Source organism: Falco peregrinus, chromosome 1 (assembly GCF_023634155.1).
Source record: "Falco peregrinus isolate bFalPer1 chromosome 1, bFalPer1.pri, whole genome shotgun sequence".
Lineage (NCBI taxonomy): Eukaryota > Metazoa > Chordata > Aves > Falconiformes > Falconidae > Falco > Falco peregrinus.
Window position 1 is genome coordinate 45,110,839 of NC_073721.1, and position 21,053 is coordinate 45,131,891.

At 47.9% G+C, this 21,053-nt stretch overlaps 1 protein-coding gene across 6 annotated transcripts in view; it reads right to left on the reverse strand.

Annotated features, from left to right (window-relative positions):
- EHMT1 (euchromatic histone lysine methyltransferase 1) overlaps positions 1-21,053 on the reverse strand; it is a 121,611-nt gene that overhangs the window by 91,071 nt on the left and 9,487 nt on the right. The window contains exon 1 of one of the 6 annotated variants that reach the window (XM_027778164.2): positions 9,705-9,786. The exons of 3 other annotated variants lie outside the window; for them this stretch is intronic. Coding sequence is in view for 1 of the 3 variants with exons in the window: in XM_027778160.2 (XP_027633961.1) it covers positions 9,114-9,158 (45 nt within the window). In the remaining 2 variants the exon portion in view is untranslated. Of the gene's footprint in view, positions 1-5,010; positions 5,664-9,113; positions 9,233-9,704; positions 9,787-21,053 lie in introns of those variants that run through there. 2 more of the 6 variants (XM_027778160.2, XM_055799187.1) reach the window with 2 other exon arrangements.

Consider the following 21,053-nt stretch of genomic DNA (forward strand, 5'->3'; position numbering starts at 1 on the left):
CTCCCCAGCCTCAGCCCCAGGCCACCCAGATGGCTCCGATTTTACGAACACTTGTGCGTGGCGCTGTGACATTGTAGGTGCATGGAGACAAAGCAAACCACAACCACCAAAAAGCAGACCAAAACATTCCAAGCCAACAATTCTACTGATCTTAGGAAAAAAAAAGAGGAACAAGCCACTTTTTTTTTTTTTTTTTTTTACACAGATGCAGCCTACTAGATGCATGCTCATCGTGAATCCCTCTGCAACCTGAAGGTCACACAGGACCCAGCGATGCCTTTGGGGCGACCACCTTGGGCACGCCAGCTCATCACCAAGGTGCCCAACAGAAAAACGAGTCAGCCCAGGCTGCTCCGCAGCAAGGACAGTCGAAACAAGTTGTGCCCTCCAAAATGCAGGACACAGAGGTGTTTCCCCGGGGGAGCTGCTCAGCAGGAGCAGCTGAGCAGGCAGCCCCAGCAGGTAACATCTCCCATCACCTGCTTCTCATCATTTCCTTGTCTGTGAGCTCCAGAGGGTGAAAGACCAGAACATACAGTGATACTGCTGGCATGAAAACGTTCATTGACAGGCTCATCGCTCACGATGGAGATCTGTTTGCCCCTTCAGCCCATCTCTTGTGCATGTGTAACACAGAACTGAGGTGCCGGGAGGGGAGAGGAAGGAAAGGCTGTTGATGCTGTGCAATAGTTAGTCCTAACCACACAGCCAAGAGGTAATACTCTCGAGGACCCAAGTATGATAAACTCCTCTTACTTCAGCTACACAGAGGATACACAGAAAGGAAGATTGGATGCCCTTAGCCAGAGCACAGTATTAATGCACTGCTATTCTGGCAGGGCACCAGTTCCTTCCCTCCCTGCACAATCATAGATGATGCAGCTCATCAGACAACTGATTTCATCAGCAACCTGGGATTTGTTTTCGCAAGCAGGAATCAGGATGAGATCCAGGAAGGGCAAAAACTCCCCTGGGGAACAGGAGGCAAAAGGACAAGATGAACAGAATAGTGGTGGTGACTAAAAAAAAAATATTATTAATTTTCAAAAGCAGTATTGTCTCACGGGACTAGTAACAGCCCCCAGCTAACAAGCAGTTACTCCTGCAGAGCCGTCAAAAGACAGGAGAAAAGACTATGTCTATAAAACTCCTCTCATTTGAAAAAGGCTCATAGGTCACTGCCTAGCACACGGAACGCCTGGAGCATGAGGAAGGTGCCTTACAAAATACAGCCATCACCACCCACGCTCCCAGTCTTTGCTGTGCTACAGGAAGGGTAGCACGCTGCTCTGCCCAGCTCCTGTCCTCTTGTTCCCTGCCACGATTTCACAACCTTTGCTGTTTCAAAAGCCCTTCTGACAACCATGCCAGCCAGCATAGAGCTCTTTTATGCAAGCAAGCCTCTGTGTGACTGATAAAATTCAGGCTTTTCCCTCCACATCATACCTACGTAGCTTATGCCTACAGGTCAAGACCGTAACTGCTGTAAATTAGGAGTATTTTCACCTACTTCAATGAACTGTATGGGTTTGTACTACCTGGAAATACAGCTCCATCTGCAACTTAAGAGACTGAGCCTAAAAAAATGAAATCAAGAGCAACTTTCACAGACAGGAGGTGGCCACCTGAGTGTTCTCTGTCTGGGATATCTTCTTCCATGCTACGTGCAATAAGCCAAGTGTACCGACAGCAGCAATAGCAATGCAGACCAGCTACAGAACAAACACCACTGGGCGGATTTGTGTCGCAGCCTACACCTGCACCACCCCAGGACTTCTGAACAGGGAGGAGGGAGATCTCGCCTATGAAAAGCAGGGAGAGCGATCTGAAATCAGTCCTTGGCAAAACCAAAGGCTGTCAGGACTCACTTTAATTAATTCCCCTGCCAGGTTTACAATGTTTAACAAAAAAGATTGTTGTATGCCCAGCACTACCAGGTGAGACCTGAGGAGGACATTCACACACCTGGTTTTATGTCCCCTAAGCTCACTCTACCCAAGCGAGAGCCCCCCTCGCTCCCTCGTGCTAAGGGACATTTGGGCAATGGGCTGCTATCCCACCCAGGTACAGCAGTCTCCTGGGGTTGGGTGGTATTGAGATACCTCCATTCTTCTTCTCCTTGAGATGGCAGCACAAACCTCTGGCTATAAACACAACAGGTGGGATCACACATGCTCTTCAGCTCATGGAAATACCTGGGGGCCACAGGCTCTGTGCCGAGCCTTCTCCCAGTGGGTCCCTCACGGGATTACTGCAGCAGCCAAGTAAGACAAATCACTATTAGCTGGACCAAGTGCTACGGAAAGATCATGAAAATGAATTAACCCCCACCCTTCTCTCTTCCACGATGGATTGCACTCTGCTCCTTTGGAGCAATTTCATGTAAGGGGAGAGGGAACATATGACAGGTATGAGGAATTTATTGCCATGTGGTTTCTTGTGTTGAAACCCAGCATTGAAACTGTCTGCAGTGCCTCCGGTCACGCTGTGAGATGAGGAATGAGTCAGGGCCACATCCAGGTCTGGTGCCAGCACCTTTTCCCTGCACCTGGGAGCCCACACCTGGATGTGCAATGCTTATGGGGACCTGGATGACTGGGCATCAAACCCTTCTCATCATGCAAGACTCTTGTTTTTAATACATTGTGCTTTTTTCTCTTTGCACACCCTCAGTCTAAACCCCCACTGGAAGCACGGCCATCCCCAGTTCTCAAAGTTCATGGCAATAAAACTGGGAAGCGAAGCAGAGGGCAGGCAGGTTCACCAGGCCCCTGGTGCTGGTCTAAATCCGGAGCTGTGCCGCTGCGTCCACACCAGCTTCGCCAGCGTGCCCGGTTAGTCAGGAGCCCTCAACGCCTAGTCTGGTATCAAAAAATAAATGTGTTAGCTGATAAAATATGAAACTCCCTTCCTCAACCAACGCACCCACAAAAGCTCTAATTTAGCTCTGAGAGTCATCACCGGATCGTACATCACTTTTGAGCCTTTTAAGGAAGCATTCCAGCATTTTCCCAAATTAATCAGGTAACTTTCTTTTTTTCAGCCAAAGACAAAGTTAAAAATAACCAAGGGCCAGGCAGGTGCCACTGAAAAGCTCTTGCAGGGAAAACCTTGTCCCATCACACCTGTAAGTCAGTCAGTCCTTGCCCGTCTCCAGGCACTGAAATGCAGCAAAGCCACCTTCCAGCAAACACACACCACAAAGCCCAAGGACAACGCTCCCCATTAATGCCGGATAATTTTAAGGCTTCAACTGCAGGCAGTCCATATTGCTAGCAAAATCCTACATTAAGACTTGCACTATCTACCACAGCAGGCTTGACCCCATTTTCATATGCAGAAGCAAAAAAAACCCAATTTCATAATCCTACAGAACACTGAGCAAATAGCACTCTTTGGGACTACTTGAATACCACCCTATTAAAATACAAACATGTTCCTACAGTAGCTCAGTGATCTTAAACATTCACCATCTTTTCATTTCAGGTTTTAAGCACTTTGCCTGGCAACTGTCTGAAGGGCAAATCATTACGGAAATAGGAAGACAATTAATTTTCCTTTATTCTAGAAGAGAGGATTATTGGAATAAATAAAATAATCAGCTTAGACAAGAACACAATTCACAACTTATGAAAAACAGAGGACTTTTTTTCATTTTTCTTTCCGAAGAGAAGATATTCTTGGATGGAGTCTGCAAGGCAAGTGCAGAAGTTTTGGAGTTAAATAACCTTGGACTGCTAACTCACTACATGCCATCAGCAGGAGGAAGACGGTCATTTCAGACACTCTTGGAGCCACTGTTTTAATTTTTTAATATAGCAACTTAGAACACCCCAAAAAAAAGTCACAAAGGCCACTTGCCAATCTCATTTTGTACAGAGGTAAGCCTGAAGCAGCCCCAGTCCGAGTGGGAAAGGTGCCACAGGAGCAAGCACAGCTACAGCACTGGGCACTGACAACATCAGGTCACCGCTTTTTAGGGTCCTCTTCCCATCCAGGGCTCTGCCCCCAGTAAATCCACATTGAGTCCGTTGAGATTAATGAATTTATCTGGATTTCAGCCACTGCAGAAGTTATCAGAACCAGTTTCAAAAGCAAACAAAGGAAGGTTATATGCTAATGCTTGCTGATGAATGCAAAGCAGAAGAGCGACTGTCTTACCAACGCCACTATTTGACACCAGCCTGTAGCACGTGATGCTCAGCACCATGATTAATATGGTTAAAGGAGTATCTGATACACCGTGACATGCATGTATACCTCCATTTAGCAATTAAATTAAAGGTAAGACATTTAAATCCCAAACCCCAGTGGGAGAAGTGAGTAAGAGGAAAAGGAGAGCCTTCAAGTTCGTATTGGCAAGAGACGGAGTTACTATTTACTGAGAAAATTTTGGGATATCTTGGTAGGAACTGTACAGTTATTTCTGAAGGACTCCTCTAATAAGCAGCGTGAGTTATAAAAATAGTATGGAAACTGTGGTTCAAGGTTGCTACAGCCTTGAAAAAGAAAGAGAGGTAATTGATGGAGGCACAGATTCCCAGGAACACTGACTGTAAAAGTACTGAGAAATCAAATTGATGATCTGGAAAATAAGATGAGATTAAGAATGATCAGTTAGTGGGGCCTCCTGAAGGAGCAGAAGCAGGCTCTTAGTTTGCAGTGGATTATTAAGAAGGTTAGGGATGAATAATTCCTACTGTTCGTATCATGTCCTGGCAAGCCATGTCCCCAGACAGGCCAGTTACGTAGTGCCCCGCACCCCTCCTGGGGACGGAGCTCGCTCGTGCATCAAGGAGCCCACGTGTTTATGCCAGCTCATAAATCTGAGCCTGGTTCCAGGATCCGGCCCCGGCCCCCCCCCACTGCTGTGACACCAGAGGGAAATGCATGGCTCCAAGCTGCTCCCTTTGCTTTCTCCAGCAGCGGCTCTACAAACTCCAGGTGCCCAGGCACAGCCACGTTGCAGCAGCTGGAGAACGCACCACTAGAAAAAGCTCCCGCACATACCGGCACCGCTGCCCTTCCCACGGGGAACAGCCATGTCTTCTGTTTGCTTCTCGAACTGCAAATCACTGTGGCAGCAAGTAGGTCACGGACTAGATGGCGCTTGAAGAATCACCTGCAGTTCATTGCCTTCCCTTTTCTTTTTTTTTTTTTTTTTCAGGAGCTACCAAGTCACTTCACCACCACCTTCAAAAGCAGCCTCCTCCTCCAGCACAGCCCCATCCATCCATCCCTCCTGGTCCTCTCCTCCTCTGGCTGCTATGCCCACAGCCCTGTCTCCTCCATTTCTGCTCTCTCCCTGCTCTGTTTAATTCCATCTTTCCCTGCAGGTGGAGGCAGGTCTTTAAAGCAGGATTTTTCTTCCATCTTCCCTTTCACCACAGACCGTATTTTCCCAAGCATAACATACTGCAGTGCATTGCTTTTCTAACACTCAGAAGCCCAAATGTTACGTCCTCCTCCACACTGATCAATTCATTAAGCCTCATCCACCACCGGAAAGGTAGTTATTCTACTAATTTCACAACCAGGTTAAAAAATGCAGCTCCTTCCCCTATGTCCATAACTTCACTTATTAATCCTCAGGGAGAAGGGGGGTAGGGAGTCCTCTTTGCCAGCTGCTGCTTTCAGGCTTGCTCCGGTCCCCTCCCAAAACAGAGCTCCACCAGCGCCCTTGGAGCAGATCCCATGGGAGCCGCCGGGGAGATGCCACAAGACCCTTCCCTGCTTTCCCCCGGACCTGCGAAGAGCTGGCAGCCCAGCCGGAGGGCTCGGGGCAGAGGGAGAGCGCTGCGAAAGGGCACGAAGGAGGCTGCAGCAGCAAGGAGCTGGTTCAGGGTGTTAAAGAAGCTGAAATGCAGCCGTAAGCCGGATTCCAAAATGCCCAGGAAGGCTGGAGAGCAGGAGATAAAACTTCTCCTCTGAAGCGAGCCTCAGTAAGGCATGAAGGTGGAGAAATGCTGCGCATTACAGAAAACCCTTCCACACAGCTTCACAGCAGAAAGAGGATTCATCACAGCAAATAATTACAAGGCTTATATCATAATGTCTGGTTTTCAAGTCATTGCCAATTGACTAAAGGTTGGCTGAAGCAGTTAGAAGGGTGAGATGCAAAAACACTGGGCTTTGAAGTGGTCAGCATTTGATTATTAAAGACCAGGACCTTGATGCAATGCATTACCCAGAGCAGTAACTTTCCCTGTGATTGCCAGGTTTGCATAAGGTTTCTTTAGATAGACCTGTAAGATTCAGTTCCATTTTGTTCTTTCTGTTTTGAATGCAGTCCTTGGCTGCTACAATACCAAAGATGTGAGCAAGTCCCACATTCAGGTTTCAGTTCCTCCACTGCACCAAGTTATGCTGATGGAGGAAGAGACAAAACTGGCCATACGGGCAGGTTTTCTCACAGAAACCTAAAGACAGGAGCCTGCAAATTCAGGCAATGAAGCCTCCTGAAAAACTCGAGTTACTCATCTCGGTAACAGCATCAGGAGTCCCCTGCGCTGCATTCCCTGCACCACCACAGTGTGCACAGCCCCAGTGTGCTGACGGGCAGGATACAGGAGTGAAACACCCGGGGGAAGGTTTTTGGGTGGGATGACACCTCTGCTCCCCCCAGATGACACCAGCCTGAGCACTGGCTGTTGCCTCCCCACCGACAGCCCCATTCCCTGTAGGCTGCTGCTCCTACAGCCGGCGCTGATGTGCCCCATCCCCTCGGCTGCTGGGGCTCACCACCTGCCCCACAACAGGCACTGCCCCCATTTCAGCCCAGGTTGAATGAAGAACCAACGTTTAACCATACCAAAGGGTTGGGGGCGTTGCACGGGCGTGCCCACTCCATGAGAACACCTTGGCAGGGAGCTGCAGAGCTCCTCTGGCAGAGCCCAAGAACCAACAGATCCACAAATTTTAAACCGACCAAATTAAACTTGGTTGTAGCTATTATTTTTTTTCCCTTTCAGACTTAGCAGTTCCAGAGCTTGCTGGAGAGGAGCTGAACGTCTTCTCAGCACCGAAGAGCCCTGCGCAGGAGGGAAGCAGCTGTGGGCTGAGGCTCTGCAAAAGCTGCTCCGACCCGGAGGCACAAAGTCTCCAGCCGCCCAAGGTGTGGTAAGGCTGAAGCACAGCGCTCTGTGCTAGGGGCTCTCCTCAGCCACTGCAAACGGCTCGTTTTCCCCATTTTACTCTAAAACAGGAAGAGTAGGAGGGCTTTGCTCCCTGGCTTCGAGCCAAAAGGCATGGCACTGAGGAAACAGCGTCACCTTTGTCCTTTTGCTGAGCCTTTCCCCTGTTTTCTGGTGCCAGAGATGCCCACCCTGGTACTGGAGACTGAAGGAAAAAGTTTCCAGCCAGTCCAAACCGTTTCAGAGATGAACCCAATTCCCTTTCCTGGTGAGGCTGTGATAAAGAATGAGCTGATGGACCCAGGCTCCCTAAAGTGGCCCACTGCAAGAGGGAAAGACAGTGATGACCAGGGACAAGCACCTCATTTCAGCCTACGAACCAGTCCTGGTGCCAAGGGACCTCTGGGTACTGTACCGGTAAAGCAGCCCCCTGCTTACACACTTTTGGTTAAAGATGTATTTTTGTTACACTCTGATAATAAATTCTAAGGGCTATTTTCACTTTCTTGCTTTCACCTTGGCTTTTCAAAAAGCTATGTCCCAGCCCTTCAACCAAATGCACTTTCACCAGAACTTGATAGTTTTCCTCTGTACTACAAACTCCTTGTCGTGGTGGCAGATGTGTCGCTGGCATAAGAGAAAAATCTGAAACAGAAAACACTCATCCACCACTGAGAAACACGCAACACCGCTGAATCCCGACAGAACCACGGTCCTCCAAGAGACAAGTCTTTGTTCTCACAATTTCCAAAACAGTATTCTGAAAACAACGTTCCTCCTTATATAGATTTATATTGCTATATCTCTATCATTTTCCTTACACCCATCAAAACAAAGATATAATTAACCCACCCTCAATAGAAATTACAATGATTTTGAAACAGCAAGAAACAATCTATTTGCATTTGGTAGCTAATTATTCCCCCTACGCACACAGCCACCAATGTTCCCTAAAACCGTCCACAGAACAGACAATCTGTGCTAGCCAGAGCTTCTGGAAAGGAGGGGAAAAGGAGGGACTAAGTGAAAATCCTCAACATTGGGGTGGCAGAATTTTTTTCTTTTTCAAATACGCAGCACCTCGAGCTCAGCCAAGTCTGTAATAGAATTGCCCTTCTGAACTCATCCGACAGCATTAGCATCCACCTGTGTGTCACATGTAAGCTGACAGCTACCACAGGACGAATCTAGTGGGAACCACTGACATTTGCAAAATTATTGAATTATTATTCCCTTCTTCACACCACTCCAAGGAAATACGAAGCCACTTTCCAATACATGCGGCTGGACATAAAAGTAATACCGGGTAACATCAGGGCTGCTACCACAGCCACGCAATGAGTTTTCAGTGGCAAAGGCTGAGTTGCACCTATTATTTTCTTCACTCCCTGGAAAGGAGGAAGGGTGTACCCTTCTTCCCATCCCACACTGCCCTGGTGACTTGCTGAGGACAATCTCTAACAACTCGAGTTCGAGGGGGGCGATTTATTCCAGTTAGGAACACTCAAAACGATGCCCTTACCCACACCACACCCCCCCACCCCCCCAAGCCAGGCACATTTTGCTGGCAGTTCACCTTCAGTTCCTCATCATTTAGAGGGATCAGCTAGATGTTTTTAAGAGGTAGAGATGCAAGCTGTGGTTAGTGAGCACTGCTTCTCCCAGCTCAAGCACTGCGCTGAAGCAGCCCGAGAAAAATCAAGCCACCCAGGTATTCCTGCAGGATGTCCTGGGAGCCCCCAGGCCGGCCCTCCATCGCCTGTGCTGTAAGTATTTGGAGGAAGCGGATAGAAAGCATCAAGGGTGGTAAATCACATCCTCCTTCACCCACACTTTCTGGAGGCGAGCAGACAAAACACTGCTCACTCTCTAGGAGCCAGGAGAGGTTTTCCTTCCTCCAGGATGCACCCGGAAAGCAGCGCTTGGGAAGGAAGGAGCTGGGTTCCACCTTGATGCAACCCGTGTGCCTGCAACACTTACCTCGCTGGCAAGGCATTCGCTCCTCAACATGCGAAAAGCGATCATCCTTTAAAGCAAAGCCAAAGAGCTCAACGATTATTTTTCTTCCCCCATCTGACACAGGTTTGCAGCTCCTCAGGCATGGGGAGGAGGGGGAGCAAAATAAATAATAAAAAGAAAAAGACTATTATTCTGTAGGCAATCAAAGCTAATCCCTTGACACATTTTCTTTCCCAACAGAAGCACGAGATCTCGAGCCCCGCTGGGTTCTGATCACAACCAAACAGGACTAGGTGTTTTCAGCTCCCTTCTGCCAACACAGCTCAACGTGCAGCAGGCCTCGCCTCGTACCCTCGTACAACCATTTAACTCAACACAAAGCCACCCTGGTGCTCTACCCCAGCTCTAGAAAGCCAGCCCGTGCCTCAGCGTGGCCTTGCACGGAAATAGGATTGCTTTGGCCTGGAGGAAAAAACAGAAACCACAACATGAAGGTCACCCATAAAATCATTACACAGATCCCTCTTCCCCAGCTCTTAGACAAAAAACCTTTAGCAAACCCTCAACCTTAAAGTAGAAACACAAAAAGATATGTACATTAATCCCATATACCTCCGTCAATTTTTTTCCTCGTGTCTTTAGAGCAGTTGTTTACTGCAGCCAACTGCAGAGAAATTACAGTAGCTTAACTCTCCAACTCCCTCTAAAGGATTAATCTTCCAGTGAGCATGCTCACGCGAGATCTTTTTTCAGCAGTTGCATCCATTTCATGAAATGAGGGCTGCTGCAGACATGAGGAAATGCCATTTCAGGACTACAGGCAAAGTTACACAGCCCCCCAAAAATAAGGGCTGATCCCTTCCCAGGGCTCCAGAGAGGATCCCTGCCCAACCCTCCACCTCCAACGAGGTTTACAGATTTCACGTTCATGTGCCCTGTCAGGAAGGGGGGGGGCTAGTGGCTTCCCTGCGACACACGTTTTAAATGTCTGATCTTGACTTTTCTCTACAAGCTGGTGGACAGTTCACCCACCGAATCCTAAGTCAAAAATAGCTCCTTCTCACCGGCAGATTTTTCCTTTGTGTCACTCGTTGGCTCATCTTTGCTTTTTTTAAAAAAATAAATAATCAGGGAGGTAATTTGGGGGGTGGGGGGGAGGGGAGGGGGAACGTTCAAATAAAAAGGAACAGCTTTAAAAACCTAGTTCCCAACTCTGCATCACAGTAGGTAACAGATCCTGAGACACATTTAACTCCACAGATTAAGGACCCATGCAAATGAGGATTTGCTAGTAGACAACAAATCCAGTATCTAAACAAGGCTGTTCCAGTAATCTTGTCCATTCCCTCCTCAACCACTGTAGATCAAACTGCTCCTCGTGAGGTGTTCCTCCCTCACCCCACACGGTGCACCTCAAATCCCAGTTTTCCTGGTGAAAACAAAGCTCCAAAATTAAGGACAAATATTTATGCTTTAGAAGCAGATTCCTCCATTTTCATCTTCCCATATTACCAGGGTTACTGCCGTTCCCCTTCCCATTTATCTATTTTATGTCCTGTTGCTTAATTGCTCTTTGTAGCTGATAGAGATTCAAGCCTCCCCCTCCCCCACAAAAGGCTCTTATTTCAAGTTTTAAACCCTGCTTGAGTCTAGGACAGAGACCCTGCAGCATCCCTGGAGCGCTGGGGAAAATCCGGAGTGGGCTACAGCCAAAGGTGTGAGATTGCTTCGCAAATCCAGTCGCCAGCCTTCACCCCAGCCACTACAAAGATCTAAACATTTATAAAAAAAAAAAAAAAAAGGAATAAAAGTCTTGAATGCCTTTGATGCCATGAAGCCCCTTTTATGTTGTGAGCCCTACACGTGAATCTACAAAAAAGGCAACATGTCATGATAGTGTTAAATAAGGGCTATGTCTGCTTTTTAAAATGAACGCTCACCATAGCGACAAGTCTCCATAAGGAATGATAAAACGTATGGTGACACTGGATATTTTGTTCTGTTGTCACCTAAATAGAATCACTCACAGAAAGGAAATCTCTGTTACCATGCATTAAAATAGACGCATTGTTTTATTTATAAAGCATCCAAACTGGTTGGTTTGGATGTGTCATAGCAGAGGCTGCTCGTCCACCCCTCCCAGCTCTACCCCTTGGGGACTTAATGAACGATGCCTGCACTCATCCTGCCCTGGCCTCCCACGTATCTCAGGTAGTGCTGAGGCTGCTCCAACTTCTCAGAGGAAGGTCTGGAGCCAGGGCAGAATCTGTCCCTGAAAATCCCCGCGAAGAAAAATCCCAGACTGCAGAGCAGGCAGATGTGAAAGCCTTGATGCAGGAAGATCATGTCCTGCGCTTCCTCCTCCATTGCAGGATTACACTCAAACACGAAGTTGGGATATCAGATATGGAGTTATCCTGACCTGTCATTCCCAATTTGGAAACCAGTCATACTCCCTGAGAGTTTAGACTTTGAAGATTGACTGCTATTGATTCTTCTTCAAGCAAACAGCCCAAGCTGGCAATCGGTCAATAATAAGCAATTACTCGACAGCCTCTTATCTCCAGATGCCAGCCCAGACAGCTCGATTCATAGAGGCAGCAGGTCAATAAATCAAAGCTGTTCTCAAATTTTAAAATATCATCATTTAAAAACCCACCCAGCCTTCAACCTGGCTGAAAAAGCAGCTAGGACAGAGAGGTTCCTGCAGAACGGTACAGTGGCGTACTGCTAATATACCGCAGAAGAGAGAGTACATGACGTGGTGAAATCCACCTCTGACACTCACTTGTCACGAGCAGCATGAGAGTTGCAGCTGGACGAAGAAGATGAGAGAGGAGGAAGCAAACCCCTTCTCCTTCAAACAGTCACTTGTAGGGAAGAAGCAGAGCGGGGCAGCCTTCCAAACGCACATCACCGTTCCTGGCTGGCTCCCTGTGACCCACCTCACTGTACCCTGGGAGCCTCGGAAATAGCAGCAAGAGCCTGTTTAACACCACCGTGACAGCAAACTGATGGCATCTTTCTAATATCCCTGCTGTGACCTCTATACCCTGGCTATACAATTAATCATTTAATCCTAGGAAATGCACTTCTTTGCTCTTTCATGGACTAAACATGATACAAGTACGGGAGCCAAAGGCTCCTCTTCCACGTTTCGGAGTGACCCAGAGGTGATGCTGTTAAATCCAGTGGTGCCAACACTGTGCAACAGACAACAGAGAAGAAAACCAGCCTTGCCGAAAACTCCTGTAGGCATTTTATGCTCTCAGTGCAGACTGCCTTTAAAGACTCATTTGTATGAAAAGAGGTAAGAACTGCCTATGTAATTTGCAGGAGATCACGCAGCTGGAACACAAGCCTAGAGCATCGGCAACCTTCTATCTAGTACTGCAGAACCTAGAAACTCTGGTACCTTCACTGTTTAAACCATGGGTTCTTGCACAAGTCACAGAAACAATCTAAAAGTACCAAAAGAACAGAGCAACACTTAATAAATAATTCTGCTTCTGCTGCTAGAGGAGGTAGGCGGCGGCCTACAGGATGCTGCATCCTCTGCATCGGGTGCTAACCTGCTGGCACAGGAGGGGGTAAACAACGTACCAACAAGTTGCACAAGCATCGTAAATCCAAGACCCCTGGAGCCCGTGAAGCTTTCTGCTTATGCTGCAGAAGTGTCCCAGATTCATCAAGCTTGGGGCAGCCCCGCCACCATGCTGCAGTGTAGCTGTGACCCACCTAGGCAGGCTGCCAGGGCTCTAGGCAATGCCAGAGACATCAGAGAAGAAGGTGGCGTGACTTGGGACCGTCCCACCAGCAGCTCCCAAAGAACAGAGCACAGAGGCATCTTGCTTCGTTTGACATGCCCACTGGTCCCAGGAAGGAACATATTTGTATAACGATGACCAAATACTGCAGACTAAGCATCTCCAATCACACTAGCTTGAAAAAAACCTGAGATTTTGAGCCTGATACCTAAACAAAAAGGGGTGACCCACTGGAAGCAGGATCAACCCCATGACTGGTACTCACTCCATCTGCTACAAAACGCAGGCATCTGAGGACACATCCTCAGTCTTCACCATCTTTCAGAGGTCTGGGAAAGAAGGTCAGGTGAAAGGCAGCAGGTAACGAATTACTTCAACTGCACTCGCCAGTTGGGTCAGACTTCTTGTGGAGGAGTCTACTGAGGTTTCCTCCTCTAGCAACATGCAGCGCACTCGGTTCTTCATTTCATCAGTGGCTGGGACAGCAGGAAGCTGTGGGAATGTATGCCCGAAATCTGAAAAGGATTTCTCCACTTCTTACCCACAAAGCATCTACAGGTGGCTTTTACACTGTCAGTCTAGTCTGCAACATCGTGGCAAAGCATGGAAGAGCGCTTGGGAGAAAAAAATTGTGTTAACACATAACACTGCATCACTATTGCCATTTATAGTAAAGCCACAAAATGCCAAAGCAGCTGACAGGATCCCACAAACCGCACTCCAGAGCAACAGCGGACTCCTGAGTTTTGCAGCCTACCAGAATTATTTTCACACACCACCTGCATTTTTCTGGTATAAAATATAGTGCTCTTTCCTCTCCCCCTCCAAAGATCCAGATAAATAGCAGGTCTGCGCATCCGCACTGGAAGGACAGTCTAGTCCTTACTCCTTTTGCACAGCTCTAAAGGGGAGCCTGCAAAACCGCTGGAGGTGCTGACCACTGAGATAGTTATTTATTTCCCCACAAAGGAAAGCAATCCTGCTGCCAGCTCTGGGCCTGGCTTCGATGGATACACAGCCTCAGCCTAACCTGCGTTGGCATACTCTGGAAAAGGAAAATAATACAGCACCGTCACAAACTGTAAATGCAGCAGTAACACAAGACTATTTCTCATCTTCTACAATGAAAACAATGCCAGCTGCAAGACGAGGAGATATCGCAACCTGCCGTTCCTCCTTCAGACCTCAAGGCACGACCATTCCATACAAAAGCCGGTGATCATCTGTTGTGCTCTGCTTCCTTCTTTTAAAACGGAGCGTGTGTTAGCACCAGGATCCCGCTGCTTTGGGTCTGAAAGTGTTGCTAGAGCAACAAATGCCAGAAACTAGAGCAGAGAACAAAAGGGCTTCACGACCCCACCGAGGATGTTATCAAGGAGATAGCAAGAATGTAAAATGGACCAAGAGACCTCCCTTAGAGCAGGGAACTGCCATCTTCATTACTTTCGGTGGGCAGAATGATAATTTAGCAAGTCCGCCATCTCCGTAAGAAATTACAGCAGCTTAGCCCCATGTCTACTTCTTATCAGGAGCCCCAGGACCAGCCAAGGCATTGCCCTCTTCATGAGCCATCATCTCATGCCCAGCACGAACGTGCCACTGCAGTGTGGGACCTCACAGCTGACTTGGGTGCAGAGAGGCAGAATTAGGGACAGACATTTCTGTAAAGGCAAAGTAAATCCCTGCTTGCACGTCTGCCAGGTTGCCTTTGCAGAAGGAGATGTGGTCAGAGTACCTCCCACCAGACAAATCCAACGTAGGTTAAATTCCAGAAGTTTATTGGGCAGAGCAGACAAAATTAGGCTCTTAATGGGATCTCAGTGCACCTTCCAGGGCTTGTCAGAACAGCCCACGTGGTTGCAATGAATATGGATGCTTTAGAAAATAATCCTCAAAGCAGACAGATACAGGGACTTTCCTTTGTCCCTTCTAGCACTTTCAGCATGGAGACACTACACCAAAGATGTGTGCAGAGTCCCCAGTTGTAAACATTACCTGCTGGAGTGTGGCGAGTGGGAGCATAGCAAACAGCAGACTTCTGTGTGATTGCAACCCACTGTTCAAAATCAATCCACGGTGGCTTGTATGTGCGGCATCGTGCTGCCTGCAGCACCAGTTTTAGCACTGCAGAACTTCGGAAGAGCTCAGAAGATCCTCGTACTTGACACGCACATGGATTCATTTTGCCCTGCACTGGTCACGAGGACCTGACTAACAGATTTGTCTCTCAAGAGAAAAGAACACTGTTTAAAGGGGTCCTTCTTTCATTTACCAAAAACTGTCCCTCTGTGCCTGGTCTTCCTGTCACCTACACCAGTGGCTTTCAACCTTCGGTCTGCCAACTACTTCCAGAAGTCTCTGAGAGGTAGCTAAGAAAAGCAAGCCACTTGCAGTAGTCATATTTGCTGTACAGATGTTTAATATCCTACTGGCATGGGATTAAAAACCACGCTGACAAACTAAGGAGAAGTATCAGAGAGGAAGTCCTGGAGGCATCTGGCTGGAAGTACGAAAGCCAAAAAAAAATACATAATTTTTTTTTCAAAGCTTAAGCAAATGCCTCAGTGAAGCTGACAAAGGCAAAAATTCTCATGGTGGCTTGTGAAAGTGAGTATGATGGCTAGCAAAGGCAGTACCAGCTTCAAGGCTCTGATGTGGCCTCACCTCTGGCTTGTAACACCTGTACAGGTTACAAACCAAGCAGTGAAGAGGATGAGCATTATTTATCCACCCTCTGAATTAAAATTCAAAGGTGGAGAAGTTACTGTTGAGGATGAGGATCACAGCGCTGACCGCCTGCCTTGCTCTGGGAACAGATGGTCAAGCCCCACGCTCTCAAGCTGCTGTAATGCACGGGGAGAATTCAGACCTCAGGAAAACTGAAGGGTTTTGCTGCAACTTGATCCAAAGGCCCTGATAGCACAAAACTGTGACTGGGACCTTCCAGAACAGGCAGGTATCAATGCTCACATGCCTCCTCGAGTGCCTGCTCGCAGCTCTGGGAGAATCATTGCCTCCTCCACACCCTGAGCCTTCCTCTGTTTTGCTCAACAACAAACCTTTCACGAGGCATGCAAAGCGAATGTGCAGTGGGATATGGTCCAGTCTCACCTCAACTGGCATCTACGTTCCAGCTTTTTGTTTGTATGTTTCCAAAATAGTTTGTTCCCCATTTGACCCATTAAAAAAAAAAAAACAAAAACAAACACCTCCAAAAAAAAAAAAGAAAATCCCAAACACAGAAAAATACAAACACATGGAATGACAAACACTGAAACAGTATAATGTAAAAATAAGTAAATTAATTCAAGGACCTGATTACTGGTCCATCCACAATTTTTGCATCTTTTTAGCTCTCCCTGATAAAGGCATCCTTTATAGCATGACAGTTCTGTTGAGACAATTCAAAGTATATTCAAAGTCATGCCAACAGAAACATGACTTTGGTCAACGCACTTATATGATGTGCAGCACAGCTACATTCATACCAGCACAAATGTGCTTCTGTCGACATGGCTAAGCCCTGTGTCTTCACACAAATTAGCTGTATCAATACAGAAGTGCTAACTTGAACTGTTAATTAGGATTTGTAGAGGTTCAGCCTGTATATGCTGAGCTGGATGTAAATGAGCTCTCACAGTACAATCTTAATTAATAGTCATAGCTTTCAACATGCATAGGAACTGCCATGACCATCCTGTCAACGGTTATTTCTACAAATCCAGTGGCTCGTGGCTGAAAAACTGCAAATGCTGTTCAATACACACCAGCAGCATCCCCCACCTCCTGGCTTCGCCGCCGTGCTGCGGAGGGCTGTGAGGAGCACACCTCTGCAGCCCTCAGCTGGGAGGTCTTTATGCCCTGGCAGTAGCTTGCTTCACACAGGAGGGCTGATTTTGCCAGTAGTACTGCACCCACACTCCACCAGCCCAAGACACCTGCACAGCCTTCCCAAGGAAGCATTCCTGGACAGAGGCACGGCTCACACCTAGCCACACCGCCAGGGCTTAGGGATCCAGCCTTGCACCCATGGTGCAGCCAGCACCTGAGCCCTTATGTTCACCGATGAACAGCTCTCCCCGTGATGCTGCATACTATGGCATATTAGTAATTATTACTCAGATGTGTAAACGTTTGCAAGATGGAAACGTACCTGTCTAGCCGCCTTAGGTAATTACAGAGCAGAGCGCTCGGCTGCACATGGTTGTGCTCCTCTTCTGCCTGGTTTGGATCCGCAGCGCACCATTGCACGAGGTGTCGTGGGCTCATTCCCACACCAGGCTGCATTCACATAAATAACCTATGTCACAGGTAGACCACCCGGCACACTCACAGGGGGCTGTCAGGACAGGAAAGGGGGTTTGTCTGATTTTGGGCACCACATCCCTGGAGAAGCTGATGCTGTCACATAAGGGACTCAGAGGATCTAGTAGAAAAGATAAGAGATTTTAACTACTCCTCCCATATGCTGCTCAGCCCAGAAGGCAGCACCGCGATACAGCACTCCGGTGTCAGGAGAGACAGACGTGCTTAATGCCACAGTGCAGCTGGTGAGTTAAGGGGAGGAGACACATCACCAAGATAATGGCAGCGTCTGCGTGAAGATTAGCTCTAAAACTAAGCTTAGGAAAAGTCCCTGAATTCATATGGAGAATAGCAAAAATTTTGATTCAAGTACTCCTGTAGAAAGAAATGGGGAAATGACTGTATTCTTGGAAATTCATTTCCAGAGGTGGCCTGTGTCTGGCACTCCCTGGACAACAATGCTGGAAGCGCAAGCTGTTGGGACACACGTGGCTGGCAACCCAAAGAAGAGGTAATGTCGTCTGGCAGAGGCAGGAAAACCTCTCCCTCCTGCCTTTGCTCCTCCGGTGACATAACACACAGGAATATTTACAATTAACAGAAACCGTAGCCTACATTGCCTAAACCTTCACGAAGCTCTGATAAGGCTGTGAAAAAAACACGGGTTGATTTGCCTTCCATGAAATTGAACTTCTAGTACTCAATGTAACACACTGCTTCCCACTCTTGTGTCCAGAGCCAAATGCAGCGGATCCACTGCAGAGCGAGGTTTAAGTAGGATTTAAGATACGCCTTGAACTTCTGATGGCAGCCCACGAAGGAGTGGACCTTACCCAGCAAGAGACTGTAACCACATGGTTTTGTCACGCACGGAATAAAAGAAAGCATTGTGAATTCATGCCAAAATATTAAGGGCTTTTTCTCATTCAAAAAAAAAAAAAAATAAAACGGCTGAATCAACCAACAGAGCAGAGCTTTTCCCAGCACTTTTTGCAGGGTCAGATGCAGCCACAGCCAGACTGTGGCTGGGAGAAACCTGCACTGGGCACGGCTGGGCCGCGTGGCCATGTCGCAGCCCACAGCAGAGGATGCTGATGGGGGTCCAGCCCCATTAGTCCCCTCTCTGCTTTCCTCCAGTCACCTGCAATGTGAAACTAGGCCTGAACCCCCAGCTGCAACTGCTATGCTCTTGCAAAACCACATAAAAAAAGAAACAGATGTGTTGGTTTGTTTTTTTTTTTTAAAATAAAAGAGGAAAATTCGCTAGTCACTTTTCTACCCAACATTTTGTTTTAGAAAAGTCAGCGACACGTTGTCAAAGCAGATTTGTTTATTAAAAATGGACTTCTCCTAGCAAGGAGCACAGAATGACTGTACAATAGATCCCATAATTGCATACATTTGTTAATAATTGCATAGGCTGGAACAGGATACATTAGCCTAATTTAAGAATGGAATAAGAGAATGTGTGAAAAATTAGATCACATTTTCAAGGTAAAGACCAATGCTGCTATGAGAAGTCCAAAACAGAGGTGCTGGACATTTGCAGCCATACTGGCTTTGTCACAAGTAGTTCACGTGCTTCTAGAAGTTTTCTATTTCTCTTAATCAGGCCCACCCATGATCTCAAGGAATGAAGCCAGAAACCAGAGCACATAAACCAGAGCATATAAAGCAGTGAATACTTTGACTTGTGTCACTTGCCATCTCCTACCCAGTGAAGATAATCTGTACATTTAAAAATTAACATTCTGCCTTTCCACAACAGTCCCAGTTACAGGCTTCTAACACCAAATCAAGTGTTACAACTTTGTAAAAAAGATTACCTCCGTTTTCGCTGGAAAAGCATCACAGGTGGCAAAACATCAACCTGTCAGCCGCAGGGACAAAGCCTGGGGCAGCAGCACAGGCTGCAGAACCCAGCCACAGTGTTCAACCAGGACAGCTCCAGAGTGGGAGCCTCCCCTCATCCCCAGGGACACCACCAGCACCAAAGGAACCAAGGGACACGTTCGGATGAAGAGGCCACCTCACAGACCTCACAAGAAAGCAACCCGTACAGATCTACACAGGTAACCTCAGCAGACTCAAGGGACTTCCAAACACGCAGATCTCAAGCTGAGCTGAAACAGCAAACCTGGAGATGACAGCCCACCCCTTCCCCGGCAGATACGCCTGCACCGGCGGCGCCCGGCTGCACCTCTAAGGCACACAAGCTGCTGACAGCAAGGACACTGCGTTTGCAGTAGACAAAGCACAATGGGATGGCAGGCCAATTAGCAGAATTTCAATTCATTGGCATTCAACAAGACTACGATAGGAAGTCATCTTGGGCACAGCGGCTTTTCAGCAGGGACAAAGTCTAAGTCTCATAATCGGACTCCACCACCCAGCCTTTTTTGGACAGTTCTTGAACCTCTATTGTTTAAATTGCTGACTGCCCCGTTGCTTGTGTACACTGCAAGCAGGCTGCCTCTCACTGAAGCTGATGGCAAATCCCTCCCTGATTTCTGTGGGTTTGGATCAGGTCCCACGCTCTTTTTAGTGTAATACTCTACTTCAGTCTATGTAATCTTCCATGTTATGGAGGGGTCAATGCTGCAAACTCTCCTTACACTTAAGTCCTATTATCCGTCTGCACTAATTCTGCATACAGGGCATATAAAGGTCCTCAGCTCTCTGCACATACAGCTCAAGTTCCAGCCCCAGTCAGCCACAAAACGGGGCATCGGCTAAGTAAGAAGGCAAAAAGAAAACAAAACCCATAGATTTACTTTACTTCAATATTCTACTGCACAGTCAGTTTTTCCAATACTCATTTTGCACATGGCACAACACACACTCCAGAAACTCTGCGAAACAAGCAGGTTATGTCCCGTGCTTGCAAAGCACCATCTATACTTACAGGGCAATAAAAATTAGCTTAATTAATAATACATCAGCAAGAAAATGTTAATGAAGACCCAGCAGGGAAAAGGACTGTTGTCTAATCTCCTTGTGTGGACTCCTTGCTTTGGCAGCAATCAGCAACTGCATCAGCATTACCATCCCAGTGCAAGCGAAGATATCTGACTCATCAGGGAAATGCACGCAGGAACCTCGGTGGCTTGTCACCGTTCACATTTCTCTTTAAAAGCAGACACTGTTGCATCAGGAGCAGCTCCTGGCAGCCCCACACCAGCTTCCACTTGTGGAGCTTTTGTCATTTAAAGAAGAATTTAGACTATCCCTGTGCATCTGATGTATAAATACACATGACAGGGCCTCCCGCCATGGGCTCTTTGGCCATGTGCGCACATTACACAGCTCTGCCCCTGCATCGGCTTCAAGCTGCTGGATCACAGGCACGGGGGGGGGGGGGGGGGACACACCGTATCCCACCTCCCCACTACAGGGAGCTTGCCGAGAACATCCCAGCGCTTCCATGGGGGCCTACCTGCCCTCACTGAGCCAAGAGGCACCGCAAGCTCAAACCAGTGCGCTGCCAGGCGCCTCGGGTAGGTGCGTTTCAAGGCAGATCTCATGGAAATCCCCCCTCCCAGCTGTTTTTCCTCCTCGTTGCAGGAGGCTGTTTTGGCAGGAGCCAGCACCCCACAAGCAAGAGCCCAGGGCTCGCGGCTGCCAAAGCGGCTCTGCCACGGGAGCGCATCCACGCTGGCACTCGGCCGCAGCGCCTGTTCATCAAGGGCTTGTGCCGCATGGGGAGGTGGTTTCCTGCAGCCAATGGAGGAGCTGCCGTTTCTGCCTTTCAGCAGAAGCATGGCTGCAAACAAAGACCCGGTGAAGAAAGGCAAGTTGGCTGGTAAAACTTCCTAGCCCTAGCCAAGCCTCAGACCTGACAAATCACCCTCATCCCTCATCACCTCCTGACCTTCTCCTCCGTGGCCAG